At 38.0% G+C, this 14,556-nt stretch overlaps 1 protein-coding gene across 14 annotated transcripts in view; it reads right to left on the bottom strand.

Annotated features, from left to right (window-relative positions):
- Positions 1 to 14,556, bottom strand: part of TANC2 (tetratricopeptide repeat, ankyrin repeat and coiled-coil containing 2) — a 388,516-nt gene that overhangs the window by 81,347 nt on the left and 292,613 nt on the right. For all 14 annotated transcript variants that reach the window (XM_070227084.1, XM_070227082.1, XM_023652253.2 and 11 more), the window contains 2 exons: positions 10,818 to 11,099; positions 6,507 to 6,640 (listed from right to left, as the gene is read on the bottom strand). In XM_070227084.1, the coding sequence (XP_070083185.1) occupies positions 6,507 to 6,640; positions 10,818 to 11,099 (416 nt within the window). The remainder of the gene's footprint in view (positions 1 to 6,506; positions 6,641 to 10,817; positions 11,100 to 14,556) is intronic.

Below are 14,556 nucleotides of genomic sequence, written 5' to 3' on the forward strand. Positions count from 1 at the left end.
ATTGTATATTTGAAAGTGGCTAAATAGATCTTAGAAGTTCTCATCATAAGAAAAAATTTCCTAACTACGTGAGGTGATGTATGTTAACTAAACTTACTGTGGTAATCACTTCACAATATATACACATACCAAGCCATTACATTGCACATCTTTAATACAATGTTATATGTCAACTACGTCTCAATGAAACTGGAAAAAAAGCACTATGAGAGAGGAAATATAAGGTGCTGGGACAACCTACAGATGGGTCATCTAAGTAAGTAACTTAGGAGAGCCAGACAAGGCTTCTTAGAAGAAGTAATATTTAAGCTGAGATCTGAAGGTTGAGGAGGAGTGAACTGAGGACGGTAGTGTTCCAGGCAGAGGAAAACAGTGCATACAAAGGCCCTCAGGCAAGATACAGCTTTACGCTTTCAAGGAATTGAAATTAATTTTACTGTGGCTAGAGTGTGAGTGAGTGGAGAATGGTGGGAGATAAGACAGAACAGTGGTTTTCAACTGGGGGTGGCTTTGATTCCCAGGGGACATGTGGCAATGTCTGGAGGCATTTTTGGTTATCACAACTATGGGTTGGAGGAGTGCTACTGCGTAGTGAGTAGAGACCAAGGATGCTTCTAAACATCCTACAATAAACAGGACAGCCACACAAACAAAGAATTATCTGGCTCAAAATGTCAATAGTGCTGAGGCTGAGAAACCCTGGGCTAGATTTAAAAAGTAAAGGCCTTTTTATTACAGTTTATGTGATGTTCTAAGAAGGGAGTTTGAATTTCATTCAAGAGAATGAGGAGCATTTACAGGTTTTAAGTAGCAAAAAATAATATATGATTTAGAAAGATTACTCACGCTTCAGTATAAAGAATAGACTACAGTTTATTCATTCATTTAACAAATACTTATGTACCAGGCATTGTGCTAAGAGTGAGGGATACAACGGTGAGCAACAATTTAAACACTGACCCATTTTCGTGGAAGAGACAGATTAAAAAAACACTGAAATTGACAAACAAACAAGGTTGTTTCCCATATTCAGCATCCTGAATGTAGACGAAATTTGAGTCTGACTATAAAATTTCAGTATTAATTTTTAGAGGAAAAATGTCCTATACAAATTTTATAAAACATCATCTACACGTTGTTATTTAGTTAGGATCCCATTTCTCCTAAAATGTAAATATTTTCAAAAATAGCCAAGTGCAGCATAAATCAAATCTTAGACTTCATTGCTGTTGTTTTTTTGTTTTTTTCCTCTGTGTATATGTGCGGGTGTGGGTCTCTTAAGGCTCCATATCATGCTCAATGCGCTCCTATTACAGGATTGCTGAAATGGTTACTTTGGGGCTGACAGGTTTAACAGCAGCAGCAATAATTTCAGGAACCATGATCATTTGACATCCCCCTGATTTAGTACAGAACTAGTCTCTTGGCAAGGATGACATTTCTTTTTCTTACATAGATTTCCTTAGAGAAAAAAAACTTTGCTTTTTGTATCTCTGTGTCACTTGTTAAAATTAGCTGGTTTCTCTAATTAGCTTATTTCAGATGTATTAGCTTCTTAGTCTAAGGACTAAGCCAGTGAAAACTTATCTAATGTGACAGGAGCTTCTAGCTGCATGAAGCCCTTTTCTGAAAAAGAATGACTGAAAGGTGCTCCTTTATTATAATTTTCTTGCTTTAAAGCCACATTCAATTATTGATAGATTTTCCAAAAGAATACTAAACAAAAATCCTTCCCGTCACACTAGAGGGGCAGCATAGTATAGTGGTTAAAAGCATGGGCTCTGGAACCTGCCTGACTCAGTTTGTTTATGTACTATTTATCTCAGCAAGTTATTTCACCTCAGAGCCTCTGTTTTCTTATCTGTAAAATGGGGAAAATAACAGGACTCACCTCAGAGGGGTGAATACCAGCTCTGAATCCTAGATCTGCCATTTACTAATAGCGTGACCCTGAAAAAACTAATCATTGAAGCAGTTTCCTTATCTGTAAAATGGGGATAATAATGACCACCTCACAGGGTTAAGGTAAGAATGAAGAAATGAAACAATAAATATAAATAGTGCTGAAGTCAACACACATTAAGCCCTCAGTAAATGGAAGCTGGCTTCTTCTTGTCTGGTGAATTCTGCATGTATAACCACTTGGTAGTAACAGATTCGAAGCCTGGAAAAGCTAGAGAGTTAAACTCACGTATCTAGGAAAGGCCCTTAATGAGATCTCTGTGCCCCTCTCCTGTGATTATACTTCAGAAGAAATATGTAATATTAACTGGGAATATTTGTAAGGGACGCCAACCTAGCAAAATCTGTTACTTCAAGTGGAAAGTGTTTCTTGAATAACTAAAATTGTTCTAAAGCGGTGACAAAAACTCTTCAGTGTTCTCAACTAAGTAGCAGCACAGGAAGCAGCAGGAATACTATGAAATACCAATGATAATCACTGTTATATAAGAATTGACACTAAGAACATTGTCTATCAGATTAAGAGGTTTTTCAAGGACACTTTTAATTCTCATGTATTAGCTTACTTCATCAAAGTACTGATTTGAAAACCTTACTGAGAAGAGAATTTCTGCTTACTGATTTGTTATAGATGAGAAATAAGATTGCTGGCTGCTGCTGCTCTATGCTTCTACAGCACAAACTGTATACCTAAACTGCAATATGTGGCACGATTACTTGGATAATATTCAATTTTAATCTAAGACATCATTTCTTATACAATGTTTAGTACCAATTTAAAAATATCCCATCTCTAGATGCAAACAGATGTTAATTATACTTTACTTAAGGAAGAAATAATCATAAAATTTAAAATATGTTCCTTAAGTGTAAATAATCACTAATTTCCTACTTCCAGTATTTAACATTTTTCCAAATATTGAACATACACATCAATTTTAATCTAAAGGGCCATTTCTTATACAATGTTTAATACAAACTTAAAAATATCCAATGTCTAGGTACAAAAAATATTTATATTTTGCCTAAGGAAGATACAATCATGGAATTTAAAATGTAAGTGTAGTCACTAATTTCCTACTAACAACATATAAAATACTTTTAAAATATTAAACATAAACATCTTGGGACTTTTTCTCTCAATAAGAGACAGACTGAGAAGTGACAATGCGGGGAGACTTAATTCTCTAAGCTCTTTTCAGCATTCATTACCGCGTGACATGTTATATATTTGTTTACTGGCCTTCTCCCACCATGAGAACATGGCTACATAACAGCAGGGGTTGTGTCTGTTTTGTTCACTGCTTTAACTGCAGTCTTGTACTCCAGGCATTCCAAACATACGTTTTAAATGAATGACTGTGATGATGCAAGCTCTTCAGCATTTGTGTATTTCTAAGGTAATATATTCTGATTGTTCTATCTAAGGAGGAGGATGCAGCCAGTTAACAGAGGATTATTTAGGAAAACACAGAGACGTCTTTTAAAGTTGCACTGAGCAAAGAAGACGAGGGGAATCTCAGACTGTTTTCGGAAGCCCACTGATAAATGAGTGTGCACCAATGAGTGGGGACAATCAAAAACGTAGTTCGGGGAAATATGCTGCTTGTGGCTCTGAGCTGAACTCAATTTCGATAAAGAAATTAGAAGCTGATAATATTTTAGATGACTCCCTGTTCCTCAATACTAATTAACCATGACAAGAGACTTCTTTAAATACTGGAGACAGACATTTTACACTCTATTCTTCTCTGGAAAATCCTCAAAAATAAAAGGAGAAAAAGAAACAGGAATTCAAAATCCATCTATAAGGATATCTAGCTATAATCTCTGATTATAATATATAAAGACGGGAGGTGAATGCAGGATTCATAAATGACTTAACAGAAGAAGGTGAAACAAACACCTGCTGGAGGTAGTAACAAAGCAGGAGAAGCCAAATCATCTGTAAAACCTCAGAGAAGTGTAGGAGTTAGAAGCACCAGGCTCTGTGGAGGGTGGGGGTGAGGAAGAGAGCTGACAACACAGAAATTAGTCAAAGTTTATATAAGGAGTAGTTAGATCCCTAGATATCTATCCCCACCCTGCCCAGCCAGGTGACTACCTTCCCCAACACCCACAGGAAAAATAATTATATTCACTAGACAAAGTAAACTAGAGAGAATCTAGACTTAGGGACACCAGACACAGAGTAGGTAGGGATCAGATGCAGGACTGAAACAAGGGACTTAAGTCAAAGTCTGCATAGTGAACGGCGAAAACTGCCCCTTTCTCCTGCCTAGCTCCAGAATGCTGGTACCCAGAACAGAGACCCTCCAGGGAGGAGATTGGTGGATTCTTTGCTAGAGAAGATGAAGAGCACAAGAAAAAAACCTTATGGACCCTGACTTTTGACTATTTCCAACAAAGATGGTGGGTTGTCTTAATGCTCTATAGTTAAGCTCTCTATACACACAAGCTTCCCATGAGTTTTTCAGTACCTAACTATGAAGTAAGAGATAAGAGAATATACTGCATCCATATTGAACAGGATGCTACAGAAAAGAAGGGGACAACTGGGGAAAAGAAACAGCTATTAGAAATTAAGACTATGACAGGCACAAAAATTTTTTTGTGAAAGGACTGGGAAGTAATATTAAGGAAATTCTTAAGGGTGGATTAAAAACCAAAATAGACAAACAAAAGTAAAGAAAACAGGAGAGAAAAGTTAAGAAAACTAGAGTGTCAGTACAGCAAACCTAATTTTTGATTAAAAGAAGTTGTAGAAGAAGAGAAGAGAGGAAATAGTGGTGAGGGAATTATCAATAAACAATACAAAAGCATTTCCCAGAATCAAAGAACATCTCCAGGGCTTGCTAGGTACCAACAGAATAAATGAAAAAAGACCCCAAAACAACAGTGATAAAAAGAAGATCCTAGGGGTTGGCCCAAGGGCATAGTGGTTAAATTCAGGTGCTCCCCTTTGGCAGCCTGGGGTTCACAGATTTGGATCCCGGGCACAGACCCATACACTGTTCATCAAGCCATACTGTGGCAATGTCCCACATACAAAATGGAGGAAGATTGGCACAGATGTTAGCTTAGGGACAATCTTCCTCAAGCCAAACAAAAAAAAAAAAAGAGGAAGACTGGCAACAGATCTTAGCTCAGGGACAATCTTCCTCACCGAAAAAAAAAAGAAAGAAAGAAAGGAAGGAAGGAAGAAGATTCTAAAAGCTTCCGGAGAGAAAAAAGATATATATAAATAATTAGGAATAAGAATAGTACCACATTATTTAATAGCAATATTGAAAGCTCAAGACAATGGAACAATGCCTTCAAAACTCTGAGGGAAAATAATTTTTAACCTAGAATTATATTATGTTGAACAAATGGTAACCTATGAGAATAGAATAAAGATGCTTCTAGAAACACTAGGTCTCGAAAAACTTATCTCCTATGTATTATTTCTTAGGAAGCTAGTGAAGGATGTGCTTCACCAAAATGAGGAATAAAATCAAGAAAGAAGATGACATGGGATCAAACACAGAAGAGAACACGGGTTTCCTGGATAACAACCAGGTGGCAAGCCTTGAGAGCATCCTAGGTCCAGACTGAGCTCAATGGAGGGTACTAGGATGAATGTCTCCGGGGGGAACAATGTAACTGATGGAAAATTGTACTGAGAAGAATTTTACAAAGCTATTAAGAGTTATGGAATGACAGCCATAGGTGTGAAGAAAAATGAGCAAATTTTAAAATGAGGCATTTCATAACCCCAGGGAAAACAAAATTGCTCAAGAAGGAAATGCTATCCTTGGTTCTGCAGTGTTTGCATACAGTATCAATGCTGAAAATACTACAATATAGATTCAGACAAAAATCATGATATAACTGTACTGAGATATTAGAGGAAGGAAGGAAGATGAAGAGCTAAAATTCTCACCATCCATAATAAGAAGCAATAGATAATGTGTAAAACAGATGAGAAAAGTTATAGCAGTATATGAGTATTGTTTAGGAACATGGAGGTAAAAATCAGAGAAACAGCCCTAAGAGTTGAAAGTGACTGCCTTTGGGAAGAGAGTGGGTTGAGGAGAGCAAGCGAATTGCTGGTTTTTATTATAAGTCTTTGAGCATTATTTCATTTTCTAAACTATATGCATATGTTACTTTGATAAAAACAGAGATTTAAAACCCAAACAGATAAAAAAAAAATCACAGTGTAATATAACAGGAAGAGTTTTGAGCTAAGAATGAAAACAAAAAACTGTTGATTACTTATACTGTGATCTTGGGTAAACTGTATAACTTCTTTGAGTCTCAACTTCCTTATCTATTTATTATGGGACTCTGGTTATTTCTAAGGGCCTTTCCAACAATAAGGTTCAGATGCCATAATAATAAAGTATTTTTCTAGGAACAGCAAAGAAAGAAACTTTTCTCCAGGTTCTCATGGTATATCTGTACACATTTTTGTTCACTTTGCCAAGGGTCTCCCTACCTTTGCCCCCTTGATGTTAAAATGGAACTAGCATGCCTGCAACCTGAGAATCCTATTGTACCTGAGAGGCTAGTCTCCGCATAGCCTCCTCCTGCCGCCTGCGCATTTCTGGAGTTCCTGGGCAGCTTCCACTGGTGATGGATGAGTGGGCTGAAGGTGGCTGTGTGAGTGGCAGCTCTCTGTTGGCATCCACATCTGGATTAAAAAGATGAGACAGTTTGCATCAAATAATCGTAAAACTCTGAATCAAAGAAAGATTGGTTACATTCCATTTGTTCTACGATCCAGCAATTCTACTCCTAGGTATGTACCCAAGAGAAATAAAAACATATATCTATACAAAAACTTGTACACAAATGTTCAGAGAAGCAAAATTCATAATAACCAAAAAGCAGAAACAACCCAAATGACCATCAACTGATGAATGGACAAAATGTGGTATACCCATACAATGAAATACTACTCGACAAAAGAAAGAAATGAGATGTCAATATATGCTATAATATAAATAACCCTTGAGAATATTAGACTCACCCAAAGAAGCCACCTATGATTCTGTTTATATGAAATGCCCAAAATAGGAAAATCCTTAGGGACAAAAGGTAAATTAGTGGTTACCTACAGGTGGAAGTAGGGAATTAGGAGGAGAACAGAGATTGACTGCTAATGGGCATGGGATTTCTTTCAGGGGGAATGAAAATGTTCTAATATTTGATTATGGTGACTGCTGCACAATTGTAAATATACTAAAAAACACTGAATTGAAAATTTAAATGAGTGAAGTTTATGGAATGTGAATTGTAGTTTAAAGCAGTTTTTAAAAAGTTCCATTTGTTCTTGTTATTTAGAAAATGTCTTTCCTACTACTAGAAATTATAGACTATATTTATGAATACAGACCATACTTTAAAAATGGGTACCAAAATAAATAGACTGTTGTTTGATGGACAATAGCTATTAAAGGGGTGGGGGAATGGGGGAAGGTGGCCCCCACTTAACTCTCTATCAGTAGGACTGAACTGAGACTTCTTCCATCCAACTGGTAGAGTAAATTCCCTGGTCACTGGATAGAGTTCTGAATAATTGTAGGAGAGTAAGTGCAGGCTATGGCAGTGAAAAAACCTGAAGAAATGTGTGAGTTGCAGTAAAGTTCAGTCACTGTGCGTCACCGTTTCATTTCTGTTGTTCACTCCTTCTCCCCACTCCATTCCCCTTTATCTGGTATTTGATTTTGTGGGCAATTATTGTCTGATTTCCCTCTGTGTTCTAGCCATTTTCTTTTAGAGATGCCTTCTTTTTTGTTTGGATATCTTTACTTTCTGTTTGGCATTCAGAGAACAGGAGAAATAAAAGTTAATAGGCAGGCAGCAGTCAGTGTGCATAGCAAACTGGCAAAACAGACTTCCGAAACGAGTAGGGTAGGGGTTACTTACTTAACAGCTGTTTAAGGGTTTGGCAGCTGTTGGCAAATGTCAAATTCAAATAATAACTACACTGAGACTTTTAGTGATAGGAAAATATAGTCTTGTACTAAACAGAGCTTCCCTAACTACCGCACTGAGTACACTTATAGTTAATGTAATAATGCCTGAATTACACAACAGGTCTATTTTCACAAAATGTTTTTGTTCTTTGTGTGTGTGTGTGTCGCGGGGTGGGTGACGATGGTGGTGGTGGAGACTGACGTGGGAGTCAGGTTTGGGAAGGGTGTAGGTGGAAAGCAGGATGACAGACTAGTGCCTGCCTTGACAGCTCTTCTGCACTTTCCCTGGGAAATGACAAGGAGGGGGCGGACTGGGGGCTGAATGTCTGTGGAGGAAGGACAGAACCAGGCAAAGCAGTACTGCAGGCTAAACTGCTCACATCTTCCACAGCAGTGCTGCTCAGCAGGGAGGAGGCAGGGGCAGGAGAAAGAACGACACGTGATACAGACATGGAAATTGGGAGCTCTAATAATTTTCCACTTGTTTTCATTATTACTACAACTACATCCTTGGTATCACTGACTCAGGGTTAGGAAAGCCAGTGAAATTCTAAATAAACCTATTCAAGCTTAACGTAAACTAAATTCTGTAAAAAATTAAGCCAATTCTCTATACAGACATCATTCTTACTCATTAATGAAAAAAATCCTGCTACTGCTAGTAACATTTCCAGTGCTGGCTCATATAGTGACAGAGCTATGCTGAAAAATAACTTGCACTATATCAGTCACTTACTCTTGACCCTTTTTAAGGACTAGTGGTTTGGTAAAGATGGCAGAGGTAGACTGTAATTTGGACCTCAACAGATTACAACAAAACGTTATTTTGTCCAAGGCAACTGCTGGTTCTCTGTAATTCTGATAAGTGCATAACTACACACTCTAGCTCCTCTGACACCTTTTCAAGTTTTGAAAGTTAACTATCAGGCCAAATCTACAGTCTCAACATATGGACGTTTACCTCACGAATGAGACTATCTAGGTATTTTCAGAGTTTCTCTGGAGATAAAAGGCAATGTATGTTAGAGAATAACTTAATGAAATACCTTTAAAAAACCCTGTGCTTTGGAGAGCACATGGGCTGTTTTCTATTAACTGTTGTTCTCCCAGGCTCAGAGGGGGGGCCTCTAGGTACCTTTGCTTTCTGAGAAAGCAGTTCTTCTTACCCTTGGGATTTATCCTCTGTCATGCATGATTCTACCATTCTGTTGTCTGCAACAGTGATATACAGAAAAGCCAGAGAGACTAATAGCTATCTGGTTTTCTTTCTGACACACTCAAATAGTTAACCTCTTGGATTACTCAGATAAGAAGTAGTTTGGTGTGATATATAAGCACTCAAAGGAAAATACTGGAATAGGTGTAGAAAATTACTTTCAACCATGAAGGTGTTCTTAGAATCATAGAATTTTAAGCACAGAAACAAATTTTAAAGATCACCTAGTCCCACTTCCTCATTTTACAGATGAGAAAAGAGGTTTAAAGACAATGTAAAATTCTCAAGGTTACAAAGTATAGTTAGTTTGAGTGTTGGGGCTCAAACTCTGGGCTCTCGACTCCCATAACACTATGCCAATATACTTCTGAAAAGCTTCATGTAGAAACTAAGCATGATACTGCTCTTAAGAAAAGAATTCTTTCATACCAATTCTTACCATATCCTGATAAACAGGGACTCTTGATTCAACCAATTTTCTTTCTAGATACTAATTCTTCTTCTACATGTTATATATGCATAAGTTTACCAGAAGCAGTCTGCCTACCTAATGACATGAGATTACCAATTAATTTCAACAAGAAGCCAGGGTGTTCACTGAGTTTCTGTTGAGTTTCTAGCACTGTGCTGAACTCTGTAACTACTATGATCTCAAACAACTCATTTCTAGTGGGTGCTATCTGAAAATGTGTGGTGAGCTGGATTACTGATTTGGACTAGTAGAGCAATAGTTTCTGTTTTTTTGTTTTCTTATAACTAACACAAGCCAGGTAGACTGGTTTTATACATAGTGCACATAGGAAGAACATCTATACAGTTCCTTTTATCTCTTTACTCAAGTGAGTTTTTCCAATAAGGAGAGGCAGTATAGCACAATGGATAAGAGAATGGCCTCTAAAGCCAGACTGCGTAGGCTCAAATTCTAGTTTCACCCTTTACTGACTATGAAACTTGGGGGGCTTACTTAACCTTTCTGGGCCTCAGATCACTTATTTGTGAAACGAAGATAAAGGGAACTACCTCACTGAGTTGACAAGAGGATTGGATAAATTAATGTTTGCTAAGCTTTTAGAGATTGCCTGGTACTAAGGACCATGAGTATTTTAAAAATATATAAACAAGGTCCTGGTGGTGATCATTAAGCTGTGCCCTGCCAGTGATGAAAGAAGCACAAATATATATGAAATCTCAGGATCTTTTTTACAAGGAATCAGGAGAAACCCTTCAAGGACACAATGAAGTTCAAGCCTAAGCAGTACAATACTGACATCAATAGCAAGGAAATGAAGGCCGCAAACAGACTGTGATGGCATGTAACAAGAAGACATGGGTACAGACTGAGCAAAAGCTGACAGTGATGGATGCAAACAGCTTTTATAAGCAACTGTAGTAGTCATTATCCAAAAGACAGACTAGACAGTCAGCCAGTAGGAAAGAGGAATAAATTTATTCTGAGAGAAAGGTTTTTTCAGTTACACTTAGGTGATTGTTGGATATGTGCGTTAAATATAAACAGAGTATTACATTCTTTCCCTCAACTCTGAATTAATGGTCCTCACATGCAAGTCAAGTTTTGTAGATAAGGAAATAAAAGGACATGAAACTTAACATAAATATAACAGAAGAAATTTCAGAGCAACGAAGCAGGGAGTTCTTCAAAAAGGAATACGTACGTTTTGGGGAGGCATGGGGGCTGTCTGAGGCAATCTGTCTCATCCGGGTACCATGGCAGCTGAGGGCCACCAGTCTGGAGATGATGGCAGTTTTGCCGAACCCAATGTTTCCCACAATCACTACTCCTTGGTTCACGCTGGCATTGGAACTTTGAAGTTGAGCATCTATTTCGTGGAAAACCCAATCCCGGCCAACAAACACTGACTCTGTAGTGATGCTGGGCACTTCAAAGAGCAGAGGCTTCAGGGAGATATCTGGAGGCCTGTAAGGCGCAAAGCGAACTGGAAGGAATAATGAGAGAACACAGAGCTTAGACCAAACCATCAACATCGAGAGAAACAAAGAAAAAAAGCAGTGTGGTTTAGGAGACTATTAGAGTTACAGTATGATGGTATTCTGGGTTATTCAGAAAATAACAAACCTCTAAATTTTGGTTCTACACAGATAAACAATGGCAGGTGAGCTAGAGTCATTTGATACTCTAGTTTGCAGGACACAAACACTGTTAAAACAGTAATGATTTATGGAACAGTCAGAAAGTCAGGGTGATAGTCAAAGTTATTAAACAACGGGCATGGCCTGGGCACCAGTAATCAGGATGAATGGAAAGTAGTAAAGAAATAAGGTCTTTAAAGCCTCCTTCCATGCCTGGGGATCACTTTTTAACTGTTGGATTGTGGGGAGATGTAGGGTTAGAGTTCCTGGGAGAGAGACCAGGCTGTGGTGGGGTATCCAGATTGCTTACAGCATGAGCTCTTTACCAACCATTAAGGATGTACTTCAACATTTAACAACCAACATGGCCATACTAGTACATATCAGTTGAAAAGCAGTCCTTTAGAAAGCAAAGAGGACTTGTCTGTTTGACAATATCAATGAAAACAGTAATTTCTTTAAGTTCATGATGGTATTTTTCTCTTATCTAGTAGGTATATTATTAGGGGAAGTAAAGCCTCTATGAGCTCTGATGGTTTAAAGGGTCTTCAATATGTTAAGAAGCCAAGGAAGCAGAAACCAAACTTTCACCTAATGTCTTTGTACCTGTACTGCTTGTAAAATCAAACAAAACAAAGATATTTGGCTTATACATGTATGTCCAACTTTTAGGGAAATAGTAAAAGTTAGCAATGCCACTTTTACTTCAAAATCTCACTTCTGAGAATTTATTCTAAGGAAATAATTCAAAAGAAACAAACATACATACACACACAAAGTTATCTGCAGCATGTATAGTGTTAGTGAGGATGATTTAATATACTAAGGCACACCTACCAAAGATTTTATGGCCATTAAAATACAAAATATTGAAGATTTTGCAGAATCATGGAAATACGGAAATATTTATGATATTAAATTTAACAAAATAAGACACAAAACAGAATGTATATTATGATTACAACTTAAAGTATATGCATATAGAAGGTAATATGCAAAAATAAAAGTGAAGAGATGACGAATGGTGATATTTTTAATTACAATCATTTAAAAGGATTTTTCAATATGAATTTTAGCTATATCAAAAAACTTAAAAATAAATTGTTTATTTTACCCAAAGACAAAAGAAGAAAATATTTCATCAAGATCATTGATTCTTCTCTCATGGAATAATCACTGTCCAACCCAACAATTAACTAAACTACATCAGTTAACTGAAACAAACATCTATATTCTCAGTATTTTTTTCCCCACAATTATTGTGCATACATTTTTTAAAAATAAAGAAAAGTATATTTAGTTTAGAATTTAAATTATTTTAGCTATCATAGAATGATTGAAAAAATATATAAAACATATATGAAATAGGCTACTTCTGTCAGGACAGTCTGAATGCCAGGCTGAGCAGGTGGTTTGCACTTCCTTCGCTGACCCATTTCAGTGGATCTAACGCTAGTGTAGGATCACTGGAGAAGGAAGAGTCAGACTGGTGACACCTAGGAGACTCCTCACCGCAACGGTGCTGGGAAGATGCGATGAAAGCCTGAACCAGGGAGAACGGAAAGAGTGGAGGTATGTACGAGACCTGTCAAAAGATTAGATGTGGTGGGATAGCGACAGGAAGGAGTCCAAGATTTTTCCAAAGTTTCAAGTCTAAGGTATTAAGGAGCTGAGGAGCAATGAAATCTCAATACATCAAGAAGAGATTTACTGTTGGACAGAAACAGTTTTCCTGCTTTCTTTCTGTAGGCTTCCCCCCAAATAGGAATTAGGGACAAAGCCCCAACATCTGGAGGCAAAGGATTAAATTTTTGGATACATCAGAGGTATGCTCAAATTTAAATTTCAACTGAGGCAAACAAAATGATCCACTCAGTTAATTTCTATACAAAAGTCAAAGAGCCATACCAATATTCTCCTGTGATCATATGAACGATTTAATTTTCTCCAGATCAGGAAAGCGACTGTTCTATACTCATTCAAGGCCTCAACTCCGGCTTTGAATTCTATAGAGCATCAAAACTGGACAGAAATCTCCTGTTTCCTATGTTTTATGTAGGCAACTGAGATGAGGAATATGTGTAGAATAGACGTCTGAATGTCCTAGACAAGTTGGCTGATAATTATTTTTACATTAGATAAAGAACAAAGAAACTTATATGAGTTTCTCTAAGCACATCCTCACATAGGAAAGGGCAGTCACCTGAGAGGAGTAAGGAGCTCACAAGATAAGCACTAACAAAGCAGAGGTAGTAAAAAAGAAAGGGACCTATCTTTTCACCTACTATTCCTATGGTAGCCCTCGCTTAGAATGGAATGACCAGTGCCTGTCTGTCTGATGACAGAAAGGGCCGCCGTAACACACCTTTACATCAAATTCTCCAGGGCCAGCCCGGTGGCTCAGCGGTTAAGTGTGCATGTTCCACTTCGGCGGCCTGGGGTTCGCCGGTTTGCATCCCAGGTGCGGACATGACACCACTTGCCAAGCCATGCTGTGGTAGGTGTCCCACATATACAGGAGAGGAAGATGGGCACAGATGTTAGCTCAGGGCCAGTCTTCCTCAGCAAAAAGAGGAGATTTGGCAGCAGATGTTAGCTGAGGGCTCAAAAAAAAAAAAAAAAATAACCCTCCAGTAGTTCCCCACTGTATTAGAATAAAATCAAAACTCCTGTCCACGGCCCTCTAGGCTCTGGATGATCTGGTCCCTGATTACCACTGCTTCCTCATCTCGTATCACTTCCCTGTCACTCTATGCCCCAGCTATGCTGGTCTTTTCATTTCTTTCCCAACTGCTATTTTTTTTTTTAAAGATTTTATTTTGCCTTTTTCTCCTCAAAGCCCCCCGGTACATAGTTGCATATTTTTAGTTGTGGGTCCTTCTAGTTGTGGCATGTGGGATGCCGCCTCAGCATGGCTTGATGAGCGGTGCCATGTCTGTGCCCAGGATCTGATCCAGTGAAACCCTGGGCTGCCAAAGCTGAGTGTGCCAACTCAACCACTCAGCCACGGGGCTGGCCCCCCACCTGCTATTTTGACTAATTGTGATGCTCTTTCCTTGCCTGTTCACATGGGAGTCTCTTTCTCATTATTAGGTTTCAGCTTAAATATTATTTTCTCAGAGAGACTTCCCCTGATCTTTTAAAGTTGGTTTCCTTATCCCCCATTATTTCTTTTTAGCGGGCTATTTGTTTCTCTCAGAGAATTTATCAAAAATAGTAATTCCTGTATTTATTTTCTTCTCACACAGCACATTCTGGCACAACGTTATTTATTCTTTTTTTTTCCTTGTTTATTCTTGTCTC

This window comes from Equus caballus, chromosome 11 (assembly GCF_041296265.1).
Source record: "Equus caballus isolate H_3958 breed thoroughbred chromosome 11, TB-T2T, whole genome shotgun sequence".
Taxonomy (NCBI): Eukaryota; Metazoa; Chordata; class Mammalia; order Perissodactyla; family Equidae; genus Equus; species Equus caballus.